Source organism: Marmota flaviventris, chromosome 14 (assembly GCF_047511675.1).
Source record: "Marmota flaviventris isolate mMarFla1 chromosome 14, mMarFla1.hap1, whole genome shotgun sequence".
Lineage (NCBI taxonomy): Eukaryota > Metazoa > Chordata > Mammalia > Rodentia > Sciuridae > Marmota > Marmota flaviventris.
In genome coordinates, this window is record NC_092511.1 from 86593928 (window position 1) to 86614725 (window position 20798).

General features: G+C 42.2%; 1 protein-coding gene across 1 annotated transcript in view; it reads left to right on the plus strand.

Annotated features, from left to right (window-relative positions):
- Aff3 (ALF transcription elongation factor 3) overlaps positions 1–20798 on the plus strand; it is a 577149-nt gene that overhangs the window by 548637 nt on the left and 7714 nt on the right. Inside the window, exons 18-23 of the mRNA XM_027950674.2 lie at positions 6339–6402; positions 10187–10323; positions 13679–13750; positions 15279–15372; positions 19170–19219; positions 19350–19573. Of these exons, the coding sequence (XP_027806475.2) occupies positions 6339–6402; positions 10187–10323; positions 13679–13750; positions 15279–15372; positions 19170–19219; positions 19350–19573 (641 nt within the window). The remainder of the gene's footprint in view (positions 1–6338; positions 6403–10186; positions 10324–13678; positions 13751–15278; positions 15373–19169; positions 19220–19349; positions 19574–20798) is intronic.

Consider the following 20798-nt stretch of genomic DNA (forward strand, 5'->3'; position numbering starts at 1 on the left):
TTAAAGTGACACTTAGGTGATCACCAAACTTTTGTTTAAAAAAAAAAAAACTTATGTCAATGTGCTGGGAATATAGCTCAGTTGGTAGAGTGCTTGCCTTGCATATACAAGGCCCTGGGTTCAATCCCCAGCACCATTAAAATAAAATAAAAAGAATTCATGTCAATGAGTGACATCGCTTGATTCTGCATGAGGTCAGGACACTGGCCTTATTAACACAAAGCCATCAGCCATAAATCACTTGGCGTCATAATTAGTGACGGGGGACTTCTTGGCTAGGGAAAATTGAGAGACAACAACTGGGTCATGAAGGCTCCGTTCAGAAGTCCTGAATTCACGGAGCTCAATGGTGAGATTCTTGGCTGGGAATCTAGTGCCTGCATCATGCCAGCCATATTGCTATTAAGAGCCAGCAAACCCAAGGCCAGAGCCTCCTGCTGCTCCGAAAGGATGTGCCTCTCTTGCCCATCTTTCACATGGAAGAGTCAGTCACGACCAGCACAGTCAGCCAAACCAACAAACTTCCCATCTGTCCCCAAGGTGCCAATAACAGGAGCCCAGTTCCCCATCCCCCACCCCCAACACTGAGAAAAGACTCTCTGGCCACACAGGAGGCTGAAGGCCATGGGCATGTGAAATGTGACTGACAGGAAGGAATAGGGACTTGACATTTGTAATGTAATTATGCACAGCAGTCTCAGAGCTAAAAGGATTTTAATTTTATAGAGGATGGGAAGAATCCCGAATGTAAAAGGTCGGATCTCTTGAAGCATGATTTAATCAAAGGAAACCAATTGAAATCCTTGAGTAGGTGATATTACAGCCAAGCAGGGTCCCCCCAGGGGGACTTACCAGGGCATTGCTGTCCTGAGGGTCTTTCCTTCCCAAGACTTCAAAACTGGACCCCACCTTTTTATTTTCCTGATAAGCCTTAGTACTAGTCTTTGTTGTTCATGGATAATTGTTTCCATTCTGAAATCCCTCTTCCAAGGTCAGGTCCTCATTCTGTTCCAACTAAAACAGAAAGAAAGTGGGGGGGAAATAAGGACATTCAGATCTCTCTGATTGAAATCTGGGCTCTTTGATCACTTTTAAGATATGGAAAAATTATTTTATTTTTTAAATTTTTTTTTAGTTGTCAATGGACCTTTATTTTATTTATTTTTATGTGGTCCTGAGGATCGAACCTAGTGCCTCACACAGGCTAGGCAAGTGCTCTACCACTGAGCCACAGCCCCGGAACCAAATTGTTTTCTTTTAAAATTCATACCCAGAGAAGAATAAAAATGAGATCAATAATTCTCCATCTCAGCAGAAAGTTCCTTTTGGTTCAATAACAGAAGCTCTCCCCTGCTTAGCTTCCTGTGCGTGGCAGGAGGATGTGACCTGTAAGAAACAGGACCAATTATGCTCCTGCTTCTGAGAAGCCAGGTCCCAGGCACTCTGAGGGCCCAGCTAACGTCAAGGTTGTAGAAACACTGCGACACTAGAATCCTTGCTGACTAAACATAATCTACCTGCATCCATGGGGAAGTGCCCGGAAAGCCAGCCTGGCTCCTCAGGATCCCTGACTCCAAACTGTCCCTTCAGAAGTGACCACCTGGGCCTGGGGGCGTGACTCAGTGGTGGTAGAGCACCGACCCAGGAGGCAATCCCCTGCACCAAGAAAATAATAATCGAATAATAGTGATCCTTGAGTGCGTTGCCAACAACTGCTTACCCTCTTACACTTTCTCCTTTTGGAGAAAGCACCTCCAAGCTTGGGACCCAGGAACACCTCTGGGGCTTAGACAGTGACAAGCTGAAATACCAGATGTCAGATGATAAATTCATTTGGTATGCCACTGCCCCTTTGTCTGATTTGGATCTCAGTCTGCCTAAGAAATCCGTCCATATTTCTGCCACTCAGAGAAACCTGTGAGTTCAAACACATTGAGCTCTCGTCCCTGCCAGTGTGCACAGAGCCGGCTGGCTCTGCTGAGCACGGCCTTTCACAGAGGTAGGAATTACTGAGCTGTGTGTGCCAGCCTCTCCGTGGGAGACCATTCAGCTCGCTCGCTCTCAGCCAGAAAGCAGAACAAAAAAGCAAGGTTGCTTTAATACTCCTGTGTCAGAAGAAATATCAGGGGTGCTCACATCCTGTTGCTGCTCAGATCCAAGGCCATGTGTTTATAGGTGGGGGTGGAGGGAGGGTGAGGAGAAGAGAAGAAAACAGCCTCTTTGGATCAAGTACTAAGGTCACTTTTGTTCCAGAGAGCTCTTACAACAAACATACATGTGGATGTGGCTTCACTCGGGCCCCAGAGCTACAGAGTATAAGATACATGGTTATATTTATGATGCTTAATTGAACTTTGATTAGATTTGTTGATGTATCATCATGAAATACTGTCACTGTGAGAAAGAATGTGATGAATTTGATTACATAAATTTTCTTAAAAAAAAAAAAAAAAACTCTAGATCTTTCGCATTAAAAAAAAAAAAAAATTAGAAGATTGGCCAGGCATGGTGGTGCACGCCTGTAATCTCAGAGACTCAGGAGGCTGAGGCAGGAGGATCATGAGTTCAAAGCCAGCTTCAGCAAAAGCAAGGCTCTAAGCAACTCAGTGAGACCCTGTCTCTAAATAAAATACAAAATAGGGCTGGGGATGGGGCTCAGTGGTCGAGTGTCCCTGAGTTCAATCCCTGGTACCCACCCTCACACACACACAAAAAAAATTAGATTGGATGAAAAATCTGTCTGAACACTTAGATGATTAGGGTTAGTGCCTGTGCTTTGTCATACTCTGTACTGCCACCACAGTGGTAGTGATTTTAATTTTCCTATTGATGATCTATTGCTGTGGGAAGTGACACCTTCATGCTGGCATGCATCCACTGCCATGCTGGACAATCCGGGTGACGTCCTATTGGTCCCAATGGCTTTCTAATGATCTGATCTAGGAGCGTGGCACTAGAAATCACCTGAAGAAAAAAATGGGCCAATCATCAGGCAATCTTCAGTGAGTCCGTATAGTAAGCCTGCTATTAGATGCAGAATGAGAATTCTAACAAATGTGTTTGTAAATGGCCCCCAGATGGTATCTTTCCTTTCAGCAAGTCAGGTTACTGCTGTAACTGCCCAGATAAAGTCAGAAAATTAGATGTGTTACTTATCTCTGTGTGCTATTGAGAGTTTGTGACTCAGCCTCCATGTCGGGGTTTTTTTAAAAAAAAAAAAATGCATTTATGTGCCGCAGATAAAGAACAGCATTGATTAAAGAACCCGTATTAGGGATTATAAGCCGCTGCCATCTATAAAGGCAACTTAGAAGGCTCGGGAAAACGAGGATGCCCTAGCTTATTGCCAAGAAAATCTTTCCTGAGAACAAAATGCATTTGAAATGACGATCTGTTCGTGACAAGGTCTACAAAACAGGCCAAGAAGAAAATGACCAAACTTATATACTAGAGTGTGGAGCAGATAATGATGTGGAGAATTTCCGGTTGCCATGGAGACGTGCTCTGGCTCATCACCCCATCACAAGGCACCACTCTTTTCTGAGCTCAGAGAAAAGTCGATGCCATTGAGGAAGGACTTGTTCACCTTCTGTCGTGTGCCTAAAATCACAGGATGGAGAAGACTGAAGAGGTCCACAGCCCTGTCCCTGCTGAAAATGTACCAGCCACCAAGTTGTTCATAGGCAATGACTATAGCCCTCTGCAGCTTAGAAGGCAATTAAATACCCAGAAATGTAGTGCAAACACAAAGTGCTCTATGAGACCAGGAAAGGCAGAGATAAGCATGGACCAGTGACCGGAAGGACCCATGGTGGCAGTAGAATTTGAGGGCAGTAACTTTTGGTTCATGGTCGATCCTTGGTGAAGACTCAGTTAATAAGCAGAGAGCACAGTATTCTGGGCAGCAGGGAGAATAAGCAAAGCTTCTGAGACAGGGAGAGCAAGTTATTAAGACAGTGGGGAAACCAGCCCAGAGTTTGGCCAAGGCTGTTGGTAAATAAATGATGTGGTTAAGGGAAGGATATTAGGTCCCTGAACTGAGATGTCACCTCAGAGGCCCCGGAGATGGAGTCAAGGTCTGTGAGCAGGATGGCAATGTAATGAACACTATCACAAACAACATTGGTCAAGGGGTGAAACTCAAGTTAGATTGCAGGGGAGTCCATCTAGAGTCTCAGCAACCTGAGAGGCCAGGAAAGCCTGGACTTGTGGAGAATGTGGTCTTGCGAGAGGAGAGGAGTGCTTACAGGGAAGCAGTCAAGGCATTTGGCAACAAGGGGAAATGGGTGAGAATACTGGAACTCTCCCCCTGAGCAAATAGGCTTTGGGACCTCACATGAAGCTCAGGAATCAGATCTGGACTTGGGCTAGAGGTGGGGTCTTCCATGTCAGGGGATGAAAACCAAAGGACAATAAATAAATAAGTACAGAGGATCCGAGGGCAGTGAAACTGTTCTTTGTGATAACGTAATGGTAGAAGCACGTCATTGAACATTTGTCCAAACCTATAGGATCTACAACACCAAGGCTGAACCCTACACTAGCATCTCTGGATCATGTTTGTCAGTGTAGGTTCATGGATTGTAGCAAATGTGCTGCTCCTAGTTTGGGATGCTGATAGTGGAGGAGGCTGTGGGGCAGAGGGCATAGGAGAACTCTCTGCTCAATTTTGCCAAAAGTGCTCTAAAAAATAAAGTTTTTTAAAAAAACAGAAGCAAACAATCAGTAACAACAAACATAAATTGCCAGAGTTGTTTTCAAAGACCAAAAAATCCATATGTGAACAAGGGTCAACACGTGACCTAAGAAGGAAAAAAACCATCCTGTTAATGCAACTCAAAAGCCATTAGAACAGAAGAAGCATGTGGGTGTCGATGTAATAGAGAAGGCAGAGCCTCTGGCCTCACCCACCAATGGGAGACCCACCCAAATGAAGGGCAACTGTCAGACCTGCAGGGGGACAAGAGTGGTGAAGGAGCCATGAGCCAAGGGCAGGATTAAGGAAATCCTACAACAATGTTGCCACTTCTTGTTTGTGACATGCTAACAAGACAGTCCCAGCTTGTTACCACAATGCTGATATTTTATAGAGAAACAGAAGATAGAAAACCAGGTCCTTTTCTTGCTTCTGTGATTTTTTTTTTTTTTACCCAAAGCATTATTTGCTGTGATTCTGACTTGTCTGTGAGTGCAGTGTTTAAACCAATCAGTGTTCATTGTCATGGTATATATTATGTTTCTAAGGGTTTTGACCTCTTTGAATAAAGGGATGCTCTGGTTACCTGATATCACAGGCAGAAGACCCATCAGAACCTGAAACAAGATCATTCAAAATAAGCATATCACAATAGGTTCAACAGTCCAGGATTAATCTCCCTTCTTACATCATACCCCCTTTCAGGGACTCCTGGCTTAGATTGCATATTCATGAATAGGTCAGGTTTATTGATTACATAAAGACCCATATTACAAATAAAGTTTATAATGATGGAGACTAAAGCATATAAATTTTATTTTTTTAAAAATCTGTCAGATAAGCCTTTAAAGGTACTGCCTGACAAGTGCTTTAGTGTAACCGGGGATCATTACACATGCTCCAATCGGTCTCAGGATGAATTACCTTTGTCTCCCAGAAGAATCAGTGCTGACCAGGATTATTGCTTTAATAATGCACATTCTGCTGTTAATGTTTACCAGCTAGCTAATCAGGGCTCCAGAGAATTCATGCCATGTTTGCATTATTACAAGGTAGACATCATTTTACAATTAACTTCATTACAACTGGAACACAATCATATAGCATTACTTTTTTTTTTTTCATTTTTCACTGCCAGGCTTGAAAATAATTAAATATATACACATACAACTCTAGGTAGCACTTATGCATATAAATGATCCTTATATCCATAAGGATACATAAATATTCTCACCCATACGAATCCATGCAATTATTATGAGGTATATTTACAACCTTTAAGTAAAAAGGGATTGTTCTGTGTAACTATTACAAGAAATAAGATTTTTCACTTTTTTCTTAACCATACAATAAAAAATCTGAATCACAAATTAGGCACTGGGGGACCATGCTAAAACCACTGTAAATGTCGACTCTCTGCACATATTGAGTAGGCTCTGAATTGCTAACTTAAGAGAAAAATAATCACAGTGTTTTACATACAGGCAGTAATTTGGAAGTGTTAAAAAAAAAAAGGACTTGATTCCATATTAAGCAGAGTTTTTAAATTGTGCTTTATGTTTGAGCAAAAGAAAAGAATATTTTCAAAAGATCTTGCACTTAAGCAATAATGACGTCTTATATCACTCTCTCCTCCTCGTAGGCCTCGCAGCGCAGATTATTTTATGCAAGAAGCTAAACGGATGAAACATAAAGCAGATGCAATGGTGAGACCCCTTTCTTTCCAGATACAGTCCTCCAAATTATGTTTGTACTGCAGCTTCATCACTGGGGCAATATAGCTGGGTAATTATAAAATCTATTACAGGGATGGCTGGGCCTGTTAAATGGAGAAATGTTTATATAATCAAGTGCTCATAGCCCAATAAATTATGACTTCAACCAATAATGTCTGACTGGGAGAAAGCCCTGGATAAATGAGTATTTCAATTTAACCCTAAGGTTTGAATAGTAACTAGAGCCAATAGAGTCAGTGGGTGGTAGTATTTTTTTCCTTTAAAAAAAAAATCCAGATTTGCATTTTCCTCTCTTGTTAGCTTGGCCAACGCTTGGCTTGGTCCCAGGATCAAATTTCTTTTCAAAAAGACTCATGTTCTTCATGTGCATCTGCTACAATGAATGCTTCCCCTGAACTATACAATGCAGAAACTATTATGTGCACATAAAACCCTAAAACCATCATGATTTGATGTTTTCAAAGAATAACTTTTCTTGCTTGAATAATCTCCTATTTTGGAAAGCTTGAAGCTTCCAGGCAAGAAATAGAAAACTTTCGGTTTTGTTTTTCTTCCTTTTTTTTTTTTTTTAAGAGATCATAGGGTTGTTCCATCTTAAATGCTCATCCAAAAGGACCCCTTCCTACCTAGTAATTCCAGTTTTATTCCCCTCCAGTGTTCATAACTGACATCAACCAGGGTATTAAAGATGAAAAAGGCATTTTAAATGATTTTTCAAAGTATTATTCCAGTGTTGAAGGTATTTGAACTTTAAAAAGTCCCCCTCTCCCAGGGTATCAAGGTCACCCACCAAACATTTATTTGTACAAGGTCCACTGCCGAGGTACACTGGTGAACAGAGAAAATGTCCATTGAGTGTTGAAAAATAGAGAAATGGAAAGACAGTTCTTCCCCACAGAGTTCCACAATCTAATGGAGAGTTCCGGTCTTCCAAATAAACTGATGGCATGGCCCCTATTGGGAGACACATCAAACTTTTAAGCAGAATGTTTTAGTCAGCTTTTTCGCTGCTATGACTAAAAGACCTGACAAAAACATTTTAAGGAGGAAAAGTTTATTTGGGGGCTCACAGTTTCAGAGGTCTCAGTGCATAGACAGCTGGTTCCTTTCCTTGGGGCTCCAGATGAGGCAGAACAACATGGCGGAAGAGTGTGGCCGAGGGAAGCTGCTCACGTGATGATCAGGAAGCAGGGAGAGACTCCATTCACCAGATACAACATATACCCCAAAGTCATGCCCCCAAGGGACCTGCCTCCTCCAGACCCACCTTGGATTACCACTCAGTTAATCCCATCAGGGGGACTGAGTTACTGATGGGGTTAAGGCTCTCATAATGAAATCTTTTTTTTTTTTTTTTAATAATTTAGTCTCAGTTTAATTAAAGCTAGGAAACATATATTCCAAACTTTTTTTTAAAGGTTGCCTAGTAAGAAACCTCAACAGCCATACTGTGGAATAGTTTTTATCAGGCTTATTAGCCATAATCTTTTTTTTTATTCTAATTAGTTATAGACAGTAGAATGCCTTTTGACAACCATTTGTCTGGTTGTGCATGATGTAGGTAATCATCTATGCACATGGGGTAATAATGTCCTATTCATTCTACTCTCATTCCTACCCCCATGCCCCCTCCCCTCCCTTCACTCCCTTCTGTCTCATCCAAAGTCCCTCTACTCTTCCCTAGCCCCCACCTTATTGTGAGTCAGCATCTGCATATCAGAGAAAACATTCAGCCTTTGGTTTTTGGGGATTGACTTATTTTGCTTAGCATGAGAGTCTGCAGTTCCATCCTCTGAACTTTCTTGCATTGTCTCACACGTGAGCTTTTGGGGGACACCTCACATCCAAACCATAACACAGAATGAGATTTTCTGCCTGTATCCATCCTCCGGGGTTCGCTGGCCTTGCTCATCAGTGTCATCTTGCCCCACCCTACCTTTTCTATTGACTATTTTCCAAGTAATACTGCCCCAGCCAGGCTTGTCCCCTGCAGCCTCTGAGCCCACCTGTTCTTGCCAGCCAATGGGCATGTGCCCCTGCAGAGCTTCATGCTCACACACACGTACAAGCTCTCAGGCACCCTCAGCATCTCCCGTGTCCAGGCAAATCACACCATTCCTTCCCAGGCCTGTTTTTAGGTCTCCTCCTTGAAGCATCCTCAGCCTCTCCATAGCCCCATCACTCACCCGCTTCCATCCATCTCAGTGGTAGGGGACTCCTCCTTCTGCATTTTGTCAGTTAATCATGAACTGCTTTGCATATGGAACTGGTTTGTAGGTGCATGTTTTCTCTGTCCAGATGTACTGTGGGTTCCTGGAAGCAGCTTTGTGTATCAGGTACACATCCCCCAGAGCTGAACGCTGTAGACCATGCTTACTGAATGAAATTATTTACTTACTCTGAAGGCATTGCCAAAAAAAATGTTGCCTGTTTGGTTTTTTAAGCTGTTTAAAATTTTGATTTGCTAATGAGAAGCAGTTTTGCAATACAGTTCTGTTTTCCAAAGTATTGATTCTAGGGAGTTTTTGTTTCATTTTTGTAGCAAGACTTAGAATAATATGTATGTGTCATTCTTTGAATATTGGGGAGATGTTGTGATCCAGACAATATGTAATTATCTTCAGAGAGTAGCAATATATGGAACCAGGAACTCAATGTGTAAGTTTAATATATGAGAATTTAATAATATAAAGCTGATTTGTGGCTATCCTTGTGGACATGGGGAAAGATTAACATACATGACTTCAGGTAATCCAAAAAATTTTATTTAGTGTCAATATTCAATTCATGTCCCATTTTGGTGAAGCTGAAATGGCGCCTTGAGTTTTATCTCTTCTCTTTTCCCTTCATCTTGCCCTTACATGAAGTCCTCACCATTAATGAAAAACACTTGAGAAGAGGAAGAGATGTAACTGTCATAAATAATATAAAAGATAATAACCAATGCTTTGAACTGTCCAAGTTGCAGTGTGCAAAAGAAAGTGTGGTTCAAAGCTAGGCATGATGGCGCATGCCTATAAACCCAGCAACTCAGGAGGCTGAGACAGGAAGATCACAAGTCTGAGGCTAGCCTCAGCAAATTAGCAAAGACCTCAGCAATTTAGTGAGACACTGTCTCAAAATAAAAAATAAAAAGGAATAGGGATGTAGCTCAGTAGATGCTGCATAGCATGGAGGAATAGGAATGAAGTTGCCAACCCTTTAGAAAGAGACAGAGACCACAGCTGCCATGAAGTCCTGAGCCTTGTTGATTGGCAGCTGTCCCAAGCCTTTGCCATGCTATATGTGACCACATGCTCATTTCCCCAACCTAGTGGCAATTCGAGAAAACAAGTAGTACAGCAGTCTTCCCTTATCTGAAACCACAGATAATACCAACCTTTATATGTACTTGTTTTTCCTATATACACCCTATGATAAAGTTTAATTTCTAAATTAGGCACAGCGATTAGCTAATAATAAAATAGAATAATAGGCTATGATAAAAAAAATTTAAGCTTATAAAATATCCACTTCTAGAATTTTCCATTTAATATTTTTGGGCTGTGGTTGACCATGAAAAACTGAAACCATGGAAAACAAAATCGTGACTTCACGAGGGGCCTACCGTCTCCTAGGTCTTTCTTCCCTCGGCTCCATTCACAGAATTCTGAAACTCACAAGTTAAAGTTTCTCAAGTAAAGCGTGTACACGGTGGGGCAACAGTGAGTGTCAGGCTCTCGTTAAGGGAGACGCTGTGCATTCTGTTGATCAGGTGGAGAAGTTTGGAAAGGCCCTGAACTATGCTGAAGCAGCCCTGTCGTTTATCGAGTGTGGAAACGCCATGGAACAAGGCCCGATGGAATCCAAGTCTCCTTACACCATGTACTCAGAGACGGTGGAGCTCATCAGGTGAGCCGTGATTTCCTGCCGGGGTAGGGAGGAGCCTGAGGGAGGACTAGATAGGCAGCCAAGAGCATCTGTCTGTCCACCGCACCTTCAGCCACTGGAACCCCTGGCTGGGAGGAAGCTGAGTCTCGATGAGCCCTGTTCTCGCCTAGGTTAGGAAAGAGTCTTAATTACAGTAGATGACTCTAGTTAACACTAAGGTATTACGTATTTCAAAACAGCTAAAGCAGCGGTTTTTGAATGCTCTCACTTTAGAGAAATAATAAATGCATGAGGTGGTGATATGCTCATACCCACATGTGATCAATGTCCAATGTACCCATGTATCATACTGTCAAACTGTGCCCCACAAAGACGTAAAAACCGTCAGAAAGAGAAAGAAAATAGAATAATGTTGACCAGATTAGATCGTGATAACATGTATGTACAAATACATAACAAATCCCACAATTATGTATAATTATAATGCACCAATTTAAAAAAAATGGGAAAAAAAGAAAAGAAAACCATACATTTGTGAATTTTTTTTAAATAATGCTGAAAATCCATTTGCCACTTAAATCTGCACCTTGTCCACCAAAACTGACTTTCTTCTTCCCCACTGAGAGCCACTGGGGGGGGCAGGAGCTCTGGCAGGAGGTAGCTTACCACAAATGGGAGAATCCCTTCCTTCACCAGGGGACTGTGGGAAGCAGGCAATGATCCATGAAGGGCTGCCTCCAAGAGAGTCCAGCCTGGGGAACCATCCCTCCCACCGGCCATCTCACCTCAGGAGCGCCACCAGGGACCAGCTGGGGCCCTAGGGCATACCAATATAGTACCAGCAAAGCTCTGGAAACTAAATTATAATTGGATCACAGCCCCCAAAGTAGCCCAAGGCTTGCCTGCTAAACCTCAACAGGATAACTTCTAAAACAAGAGATTTAAATAGGATCCAGAATCTCCTAACATAATAGCCAAATGTCCAGGATACAGCAGAAACTCACCCGCCATACCAAGAACCAGGAAAATCATAACTGAAATGAAAACAGATCAATTGACATCCATGTCACAATGAATCAGATGTTGGAATTAACTGGCGAGAATTCCCAAGCAGCCATCTTAAAAATTCTCCAGTAAAAAGAATCAAATAGAAATTATAGAACTGAAAAAAATAATAATAGAAAAAAAATCACTGGGTGGGCTCAATCACAAGGGAGAGATAAAGAATACAATCAGTGAACTTGAGGACAGAAAGTACAATTTACCCAATCTGAGCAAGAGACGAATGAATAGACTGGAAAAATTTTTTTAAAAAGTGAAGAGGGCCTCAAGCACTATGTTAGTCTAATTTCTGCTGCGCTAGCAAAATACCACAGACTGGAAAAATGATAAACAATAGAAGTTTGTTTGGTTCATGGCTCTAGAGGCTGAGAAGTCCAGGATCATTGTGTGGCATCCAGTGAGGGTCTCTGTGCTGCATTACCCCACGGTGGAAGGGCAAGGGAGCACAGGTAAAACAGGAAGGTGGCCTGAATTCCTCCTTTTTATCAGGATCCACTCCCTCAATAACTAACTCACCCAAGATGAATCCATTAGTGAGGGTTCTGCCTCCTGAGGTCCCACCACTGAATACTGCTAACTTGGGTAATTTCCAACATGTGACTTCTGTGGGCATATTCAAACCAAGTAAGCACAGTAACAGGAGATCCAACGTTTGTATCACTGGGGTCCCAGAAGGAGAGGAAAAGAGAGTAGGACTGAGATAGTGTTTGAAGAGGTGATGACTGAGCGTTGCCACGTTTGTCAAAAGACATCAACCTACAGATCCTGACAGCCAAGGAAAACCCAAATAGGATAAGCCTGACAGAATGCAGGCCAGGACACATCATGATTCTGTCCCTGAAAATTAAAGACAAGGAAATTGTGAAACCATCAGGGAGAAACAGCACATCAGCTGGGGGGGAACACCCGCTCAACTGACCGCCCACTTATCTGAAATCGGGGAGGCCAGAGGAGGTGATGTGACATTTTTTCAAGTGTGGAAAGAAAGGACGAAATATCAATCTGTGGATTCTAGATTCAGTGGAATATTCTTTGGGAGCGGAGGGAAATAAAGATATTATCAGACTCAGGAAAACAACTGTGTTTGTCTCTGACAGACCCCCTTAGCGATTGACTGCAGGACCTTCCTCAGCAGAGGAAGGAATCTGCACACATCAGGAAGGAGAAGAGAACAGAAATACAGACACATGCAACCAACTGGCCTCCTTTCATAAATCTTGAAACAAAAATTATACCACCATCTGATTCTCAGGGTAATTATTTAGAAGTAAAGAAGATAACAACTTCCACACTCCACTCAAGGTGGTAAAATGTTGATACTGATGAATTCTGAGAAGCATGTGTAAGTGTATTGTCACACCCAAGAACAACCACTGCAAATGCTCTGCACAGAGACACACTCAGAAACCGACAGATCTGCACATTGAGGAGATGAGGCCATGATAACAGACTGCTTATTAACCCAGCAAGGCAGCCTGCTATGCCAAGAGCTTCCTAGAATGATCTGGGTTAATCCCCACACAAGGCTGTGTGATCACGGCACTAGTTCTGTTTTAGGTAAGGAAGTGAAGGCTTAGGGACATTAATACACTTAGGCTCTCACAACTAAGTAACTGAGCTGGGATTTGAACCTGGGACTCTCTGACCATTGCACATATTACCTCAGTTCTCTCAGAGAGTCTGCATAGGTGACCTGATATGTTACTGGGAGAAAGCAAAGGCCACAGTCCCCCTAGTTCAGAGAAGTGAATGGAATTGTTTCTCATAATGCACATAAATAGAAGCCAATGGAGATTAAAAATGTACCCAGATCATTTACACTGCCATCAAGGTAAGAGTCACATAACAAAGACGAAGGGGTCAATGGAGCACCCACCTGAGCACCAGGGGTGCAAATTCTCCTGGAGGTGAGCCCAGAAGCATTGAACCTCACCTCCAAGTGTCACCACTCAGCCATACGTCAACACTTGGATTAACGGGCGTGTTACCATATGCTTGACTAGTTCTTGAACTGCTACCCCTCCTGCCCATCTGCAGCATTTGAACTTGTGTTGCTAAAAGCAAGAGTAGTGAGGCATCATAAGAAAGATTTTGTTCATTATATCACAGTGATGTGATGCTTGGGGGAAGAAGAGCAATGTCAGAAGGCTTTTAAGAAAGAATTATGAGCGGCACTGGGAAAATCTAAAAGTACTGGGTGGACAGAACTAACAGCATAGAAGTTCTGTTATTACTAAGAGAGTTCTTTTTGTTTTATTCCTTTGCTTTCCCTCTCCCCACCCCCTTTTGCTTTTATTTTTGTTTTTGATTTTAGATATGCTATGAGACTAAAAACCCACTCGGGCCCCAATGCCACACCAGAGGACAAACAACTAGCTGCATTATGGTGAGTGCCTCATTGCAACCTAAAAGAGTGTCCTCAGCCCCCCAGGTCCTCATTGGCAAATCATGTGCTAAAATGCATGGTTTTTTCCTGGCACCTTTGAACATACAAAGCCCCATGCTGTTCTAACCGCCAGGGAGAATCCAGACCATTTCTTTTTGCTGTGCCATGCATGAACAGAATTCAGTCATTGAAAATCGACAGGTCAATTACACAAGGGTAATTTTTTTTTTCTCTGTGTGTGCATGTGTTTTAAAATCAGGTAGGTCCCTGCTTTAGTCATTTGAATGTACATGTGTCGAAAAGAGTTTCTCTTGTGTTTGATGCTTTAGATGCAATCAAAATAATTCATGTGTTGCTTTAGTGGCAGATCAGTCTGAATGAATAAAGACGGTGCTTAAAGCTCTCAACGCATTAAACTGAAGAGCGGCTCATTATACTTTGATAATAAAATCACGTCTTTCAAAATGTTAGCCAATATATAAAAGATTTTTTCTGTACTGATAATGATTACAACGATAACTATTATGTGATTATAATAGCTTTCTCCATGACATCTCCTCAGGACACCTCACCCCACTCCCCAGATCTCAGAACACCTCTCTGTTGGTTCTTCCTGTCAAAGGATCCAAATTTTTTTCTTCTTCAAAAGCTCATTCCACTCTAGAATCTAATCTACACATTAGAGACTCAGATGGAATCTCAAAAACCAGGACAGCAACATAGACAAAAGAGAGGGTCTCAGGTTGTTTCACTTCATCATATCGTCTGGAGTTTGGGCTGTTAAGAGACTATTCAGGCTCTTGCGATTCTAGCACGTCAGCATCAGATCTGAGTTAGCAAATGATTACTAGCAAAAAGCAAGCAAGAAAGGATAAGTCCAGGAAACACTACCTGTGCCCTTTTCTTTACTGAAGTTCCATATTGGGATAAATAAATTGATGATAATTAATAACATTATCATATTAGATATAATACTTATATGTAAATAATAATTCAAATATTGGAGACAATATCAAATGCTGTAAACTCTCAACAAAGTGTTTTTTGTTGTTCGTGATTCACACTCATTATTTATATTATCTATTTAAGCTAAATATCGTGTAATAAAGTATTAGAAAGCAATGGTACTAAAAACAGGTAGAAAAACTGACCTATTCTCAAAGCCAGGGTAGCTCACCCAGGAAGCAGTGAAAGCTGTGGCTAGAGCTTCCTCACACGGCTCATGGAGAGAGACTGCCCTCTCGTGGTAGAAGAAGGAAGCACCAGGCCCTGTTCCCACAAAGTGATAAATCTCATAGTCCAAAATAAGCTAAAGGTGAATATATTTATGGAGTACCACGTTGGAATTTTGAATTGTATTCTGGGGACAAAAAGAAGGTCAGGTCATGTACGTACATACAGAAACATCTTAGATACATAAGCATGGTGTAAATACCAAGTCACTTGGAATGGCATGACTTTGGTAAAGGCTTGTTTCTGAAGGACACACTCCTGTTCTGAAGGGCTCACTCCTCTCCTTCCGCTGCAGCTATCGATGCCTGGCTCTCCTGTACTGGCGGATGTTTCGGCTTAAAAGGGACCACGCTGTCAAGTATTCAAAAGCACTCATCGACTATTTCAAGGTACTGTCTGACAGATGAGCGGCTGCCTGCTTGTGTTCAGGTGCCTCCCTGTCAGGGGCACTTCAGAAAACCCTGGCAGTACCCACTGCTCTGGGGCTAGTACAGGTCACCTCTATCTCCAGAAATTGCATTTATGACACACTTGTGCCTGAAAGCTCAGAGAATGGGCCTTGAGAGCCTAGCTAATTTACCCCCTGCCTTCTTGCCCAAGTATTTTTGTGGCCTCAAGAAAAAGAATATCCAGTTATTCCTTCCAGGGTCCTAGGAAATAGATCTATAGAGCAGACATAAATTCCTCACATCCAAGAGAAGATTTCTTCTCTTAGAAGATTTCTTCTCTTAGAAGTAACTACTTCCAAGCCATTACCCCTTCGTTATTCTCTAGTGGCTAACTTAACTTTTAATGGAGGTGCTATTTAAAAGGGTAAGAGATGGATGATTAGAAACTCAGAGACACTAGATAGCAATGTGTAACTGTAAGGATTGAATTCTCAACCATGGCAACTTTCACTTACCTCGGGGAATGAAATTATTTTCACTGGGAGAATTTTTTTAGATGGCAAAAAATAACAACAAAAGTCCCTATCTGGTGTACTGTTGTAAAGTGAACTTGAAATTCATCATTTGTTTGAGATTCCTGGGCCTGTTCTCTGTTTATCCGCATAAATCCAGTATCCTGTCCGCGAGCCTTATTTCAGCTACACCACCTTCCCTAAAAATCATTTATTCCCAACTTCCACTTCTCAGAGCTTGTCTGACCAGGTGATTCGGGGTCCCTTGGGATATTTTTAGCATGGTGCCTCCTTCCTGAGTGTGCAATTAGAATAACCAAGTTCAGAGCCAAGGAGATAACTTTCCTGGCCCTTTGGTGGGTTATAATGATGAGAACTGGCACAGAGCCTTCCCTCTACAAAATGAGTAGTTTTCAGAAATTCAGAATCTAAGAGCTAATACCAAAGAGAGTTGTTTCAATCAAGAAAAACAATGCTTGAAGAAATAAGGAAGTTGGGGCTGGGGCTGGGGCTCTGCGGTAGAGCCCTTGCCTGGCGTGTGTGAGGCACTGGGTCCGATTCTCAGCACCGGGTGTAAATAAATAAAATAAAGGTCTGTCAACAAGTAAAAAAGAAAATATTTTTTAAAAAAAAAGAAAGAAAAAGGGAAGCTGAATTCTGGAAGCCCAAGAGGGTTACAACCAGAACTTTTAAGGGACAACAGAAATAAAGAAGTTCTTAATTTACACATGCAGTCCAGGGGTACATAGAGAACAGGTAGAGAAAGGAACCTGAGCTTCAGACTTCTCCTTCAGGAGTTATTGGCATTTATCCTTCATCTGATCAACATTATTTAATATATTAAAAATATTAAATATTATTCATATTAAAAATGAATAAATTAGCCAGGTGCGGTGGCACACACCTGTAATCCCAGCAGCTCAGGAGGCTGAGGCAGGAGGATCGCAAGTTCAAAGCCAGCCTCAGCAACTTAGCGAGGCCCTGAGCAACTTAGTGAGACCCTGTCTCAAGAGAAAAAATAAAGAAAGGGCTGGGGATGTAGCTCAGTGGTTAAGCACCCTAGGATCCATCCCTGGTACCAAAAAAAAGAAGAATATATTAAAAATATTTGAATGTATTTTTAATCGGCCAAGGATTGATCCTATGTATTTCTGATGTGTGTGATTTTTGATACATGCATACATTGCAGAATGATAAAATCAAGCTAATTAACACATCCATCACTTCATATACCTGTCATTTTTGTGATGGGAGCTTCCAAAATCTACTCTGAGTGATTTTCAAGTGTACTAGACGTTATCTTTAATTTTAATCACAGTACATCTCCAGAATATGACCCTCCTCACTGAAACTTCGCATCCTTCCCTACCCTTTGTTAAGTACAAAGTTTCAAAACCTTCAGGTGACAGTGACAGTTCAGCTATAGAGAATGTGTTTTATTCATCCAGAACTGTCTCTGAAGGGGGACTTTGTTCCTGCCCATGTTTTTGCCATGGCGCTTCGTGGCTGAATGGGTTCAGCCATTCTTCCCATTGGACACCCCCTTCTAGGTGGTTTCTCCCATCCCCAGGCCTCCCTCCCTCTTTCCCCTTGGTGTTCTTATATCCAGAACACCCAGAACCATGTGGTGAAGTGAAACACCTTCTTGGGGCCCCAAGCACCCCACCGAGGAAGGTGCCAGTCACATCACAGCAGGAAGGGGAGATGCTCCCTCCAAAGAAGGCAGTCCCTTCTCTAGTTCTCTCCATGAAAATGGAGTCATTTCCTGCGACAGATAAAAGTGACTGGTTTGCAATTCTGTCCTGTATTTGTACCTTGCTGTGGAGCCTGAGTCCTGGCGGGCCATTTCCGGCCGTTTTGATAACTCCACGCTGACACTAAAGAAACCAGCCACCACCTGGTAAAGTGCCTTCCGACCCAAAGAGATGCATCATCTGGGAGGAACCAGGCTGAGGATGTTTTCTTGTCTCTGAAAAGGAAAATTCACAAGAGCATCACAAAGATGAGATTTCTCCGCCTTTAGTAGATTTCTCTCCAGGAAAACATTCTTGGGCCCTCAAAGGAAAAAAAACTGTGCATTTAGCAACTTTCTTTGCCAAAGGGGAAATTTTTCTGTTTTGGTTTGTTTGTTTGGTTTTTGGTTTTTTGCAATACTGGGAATCAAACCCAGGGCCTCACATACGTGGGCAAGCACTCTACCACGGAGCTGCACCCCACCTAGAAAAAAAAAATTCTATTAGTGCATTATAGTTATATATATTATTAGGGGTGACTTTGACATAATTATACAAGCATTCAATATAATTTGTTTCAGTTTAGTCCTCAGTACTACTTCTTTCCCTCCCCACCCACCCCCACCATTCCCTTTCCTATATATACTTTCTTCTATTTATACTTTTTTTAAATTAGTGCCTTATGGGGCTGGGGTTGTGGCTCAGTGGTAAAGGTCTCACCTGACACATGTGAGGAACTGGGTTCAATCCTCAGGACCACATAAATTTAAATAAATAAAATAAAGGTATTAAAAATTAGTGCTTTATGGATATATATAAAGGTGAAATTCAATATGGTACATTCAAATGTGGATATAGGAAAATTTGGTCAGATTCATTTCCTATTCCTCCCTTTTTAAATGTCTGATGCAAACACTTGGTTCCTGCAGCAGTAACATCTTAAATCAGAATATCCAAATCATTCAGAGCTTTTGAATGTCTTACCTGTTAAGAAACTATATTTTCATCTGTTCTTTTTGGAATATTTAAGATTAGATTCCTTTAAGAGAAATGCTTTTAAACTTTATAAGCTATGATGCAAGAATTTGATGACATCTACTTTCAGGCATTAAGTGCATAACAACAGTTCTTGCAAATAACCCCTAAATTTAAATATAGGGTATGCTCAGGAGGGGTTGGGGAGCTTTCCTACTCTGTTTATTTCCTTTTCAGAAAAATTAGAGTAATTTATGATGAGAACAATTAGAACTGTTCAGACCCAAAGACCCCCAGGACTGTCATTTAATTTGATACCTAAAGTTTGTACATAGAAGCCTAGGGGTGAGCCCTTCAGTTACCCCACTTTGGAGCCCCACAGTCCAGGCAGCGGCCCCTCCCCAGCTCCAGACAGGGAGCCAGCAGCCTTATTTCCCAGACCCAGTTTCTAAGAATCTGCATCTTTTCTGTGGTGCCTTCTGTGATTTCTCCCCACCGTCACCTGAGAACGTGTTATGGTCTGCTATTTACCCTTAAGCAGGTGGAACTCACTGTCCTTGTCTCTGTTTTCCTGCAGAATTCATCCAAAGCTGCCCAAGCCCCATCTCCGTGGGGGGCCAGTGGAAAGTAAGTTCACTTTTCCCAAATGCAGTAAGCCAGGCAGTGAGTGCATGGTGCTTTCTGTGCCCTGATGGGCTGCCCCACCTCGCCTGCTCCCGACCTCTCCACTCTGGTTTTTCTACCTCTCCCATTCCAGGAGCACTGGAACCCCATCCCCCATGTCTCCCAACCCCTCTCCCACCAGCTCCGTGGGGTCTCAGGGCAGCCTCTCCAGTACCAACGCCCTGTCCCCATCAACCATCGTCAGCATCCCGCAGCGCATCCATCAGATGGCGGCCAATCATGTCAGCATCACCAACAGCATCCTGCACAGCTACGACTACTGGGAGATGGCGGACAACCTGGCCAAAGAAAACAGAGGTGTGCATACTGCCCCCAGGGTGTGGGGACCTGCCGAGGCTGGGGAGAGCCAGACCTGGGGATCACTGCGCAACTTTACGTGGCCTTTCAAAGAAACAGAACCTGTCGTCTGCTGTGTGATACCTTTCCTGATCTCTCCTCTCACTCAGAGCCTTGAGTGTCTTTATTTACCTTTATCCTTACTGTGGAAGATGGTGTCACATACATCAGATACAGATACAGGTGCAGGTGCAGATAAAGGTGCAGAAACAGATACAGGCATAAATACAGGTATAAATACAGATACAGGTGAAGGTACAGATACAAGTGTAGGTACAGATACAGGTGCAGGTACAGATACAGGTGTAGGTACAGTTACAGGTGTAGAAATAGGTATAAGTACAGATACAGGTATAGGTACATATACAGGCATAGATACTGGTATAAGTACAGATACAAGTGTAGGTACAGATACAGGTATAGGTACAGATATAGGCATAGTTACAGGTATAAGTATAGACACAGGCATAGATACAGGTCCAGGTACAGATACAGGTATAGGTACAGATACAGGCATAGATACAGGTATAAGTACAGGTATGAGTACAGATACAGGTGCAGGTACAGATACAGGTATAGATACAGGTATGAGTACAGATATAGGTGCAGGTACAGATACAGGTGTAGATATAGGTATAAGTACAGATACAGGCATAGATACAGGTATAAGTACAGATACTGGTGCAAGTACAGATACAGGTATGGGTACAGATACAATTGTAGGTACAGATACAAGTATAGATACAGATACAGGTGCAGATAAAAGTGCAGGTACAGATACAGGCATAGATACAGGTATAAATACAGATACAGGTGAAGGCACAGATACAAGTGTAGGTACAGATACAATTGTAGGTACAGATACAAGTATAGATACAGATACAGGTGCAGATAAAAGTGCAGGTACAGATACAGGCATAGATACAGGTATAAATACAGATACAGGTGAAGGCACAGATACAAGTGTAGGTACAGATACAGGTGCAGGTACAGATACAGGTGTAGAAATAGGTATAAGTACAGGTACAGATACAGGTGTACTTACAGATACAGGCGCAGATACAGGTGAAGGTACAGATACAGGTGTAGGCATAGATACAGGCATAGGTACAGATACAGGTGTAAAAATAGGTATAAGTACAGGTGCAGATACAAATACAGGTGTACTTACAGATACAGGTGCAGT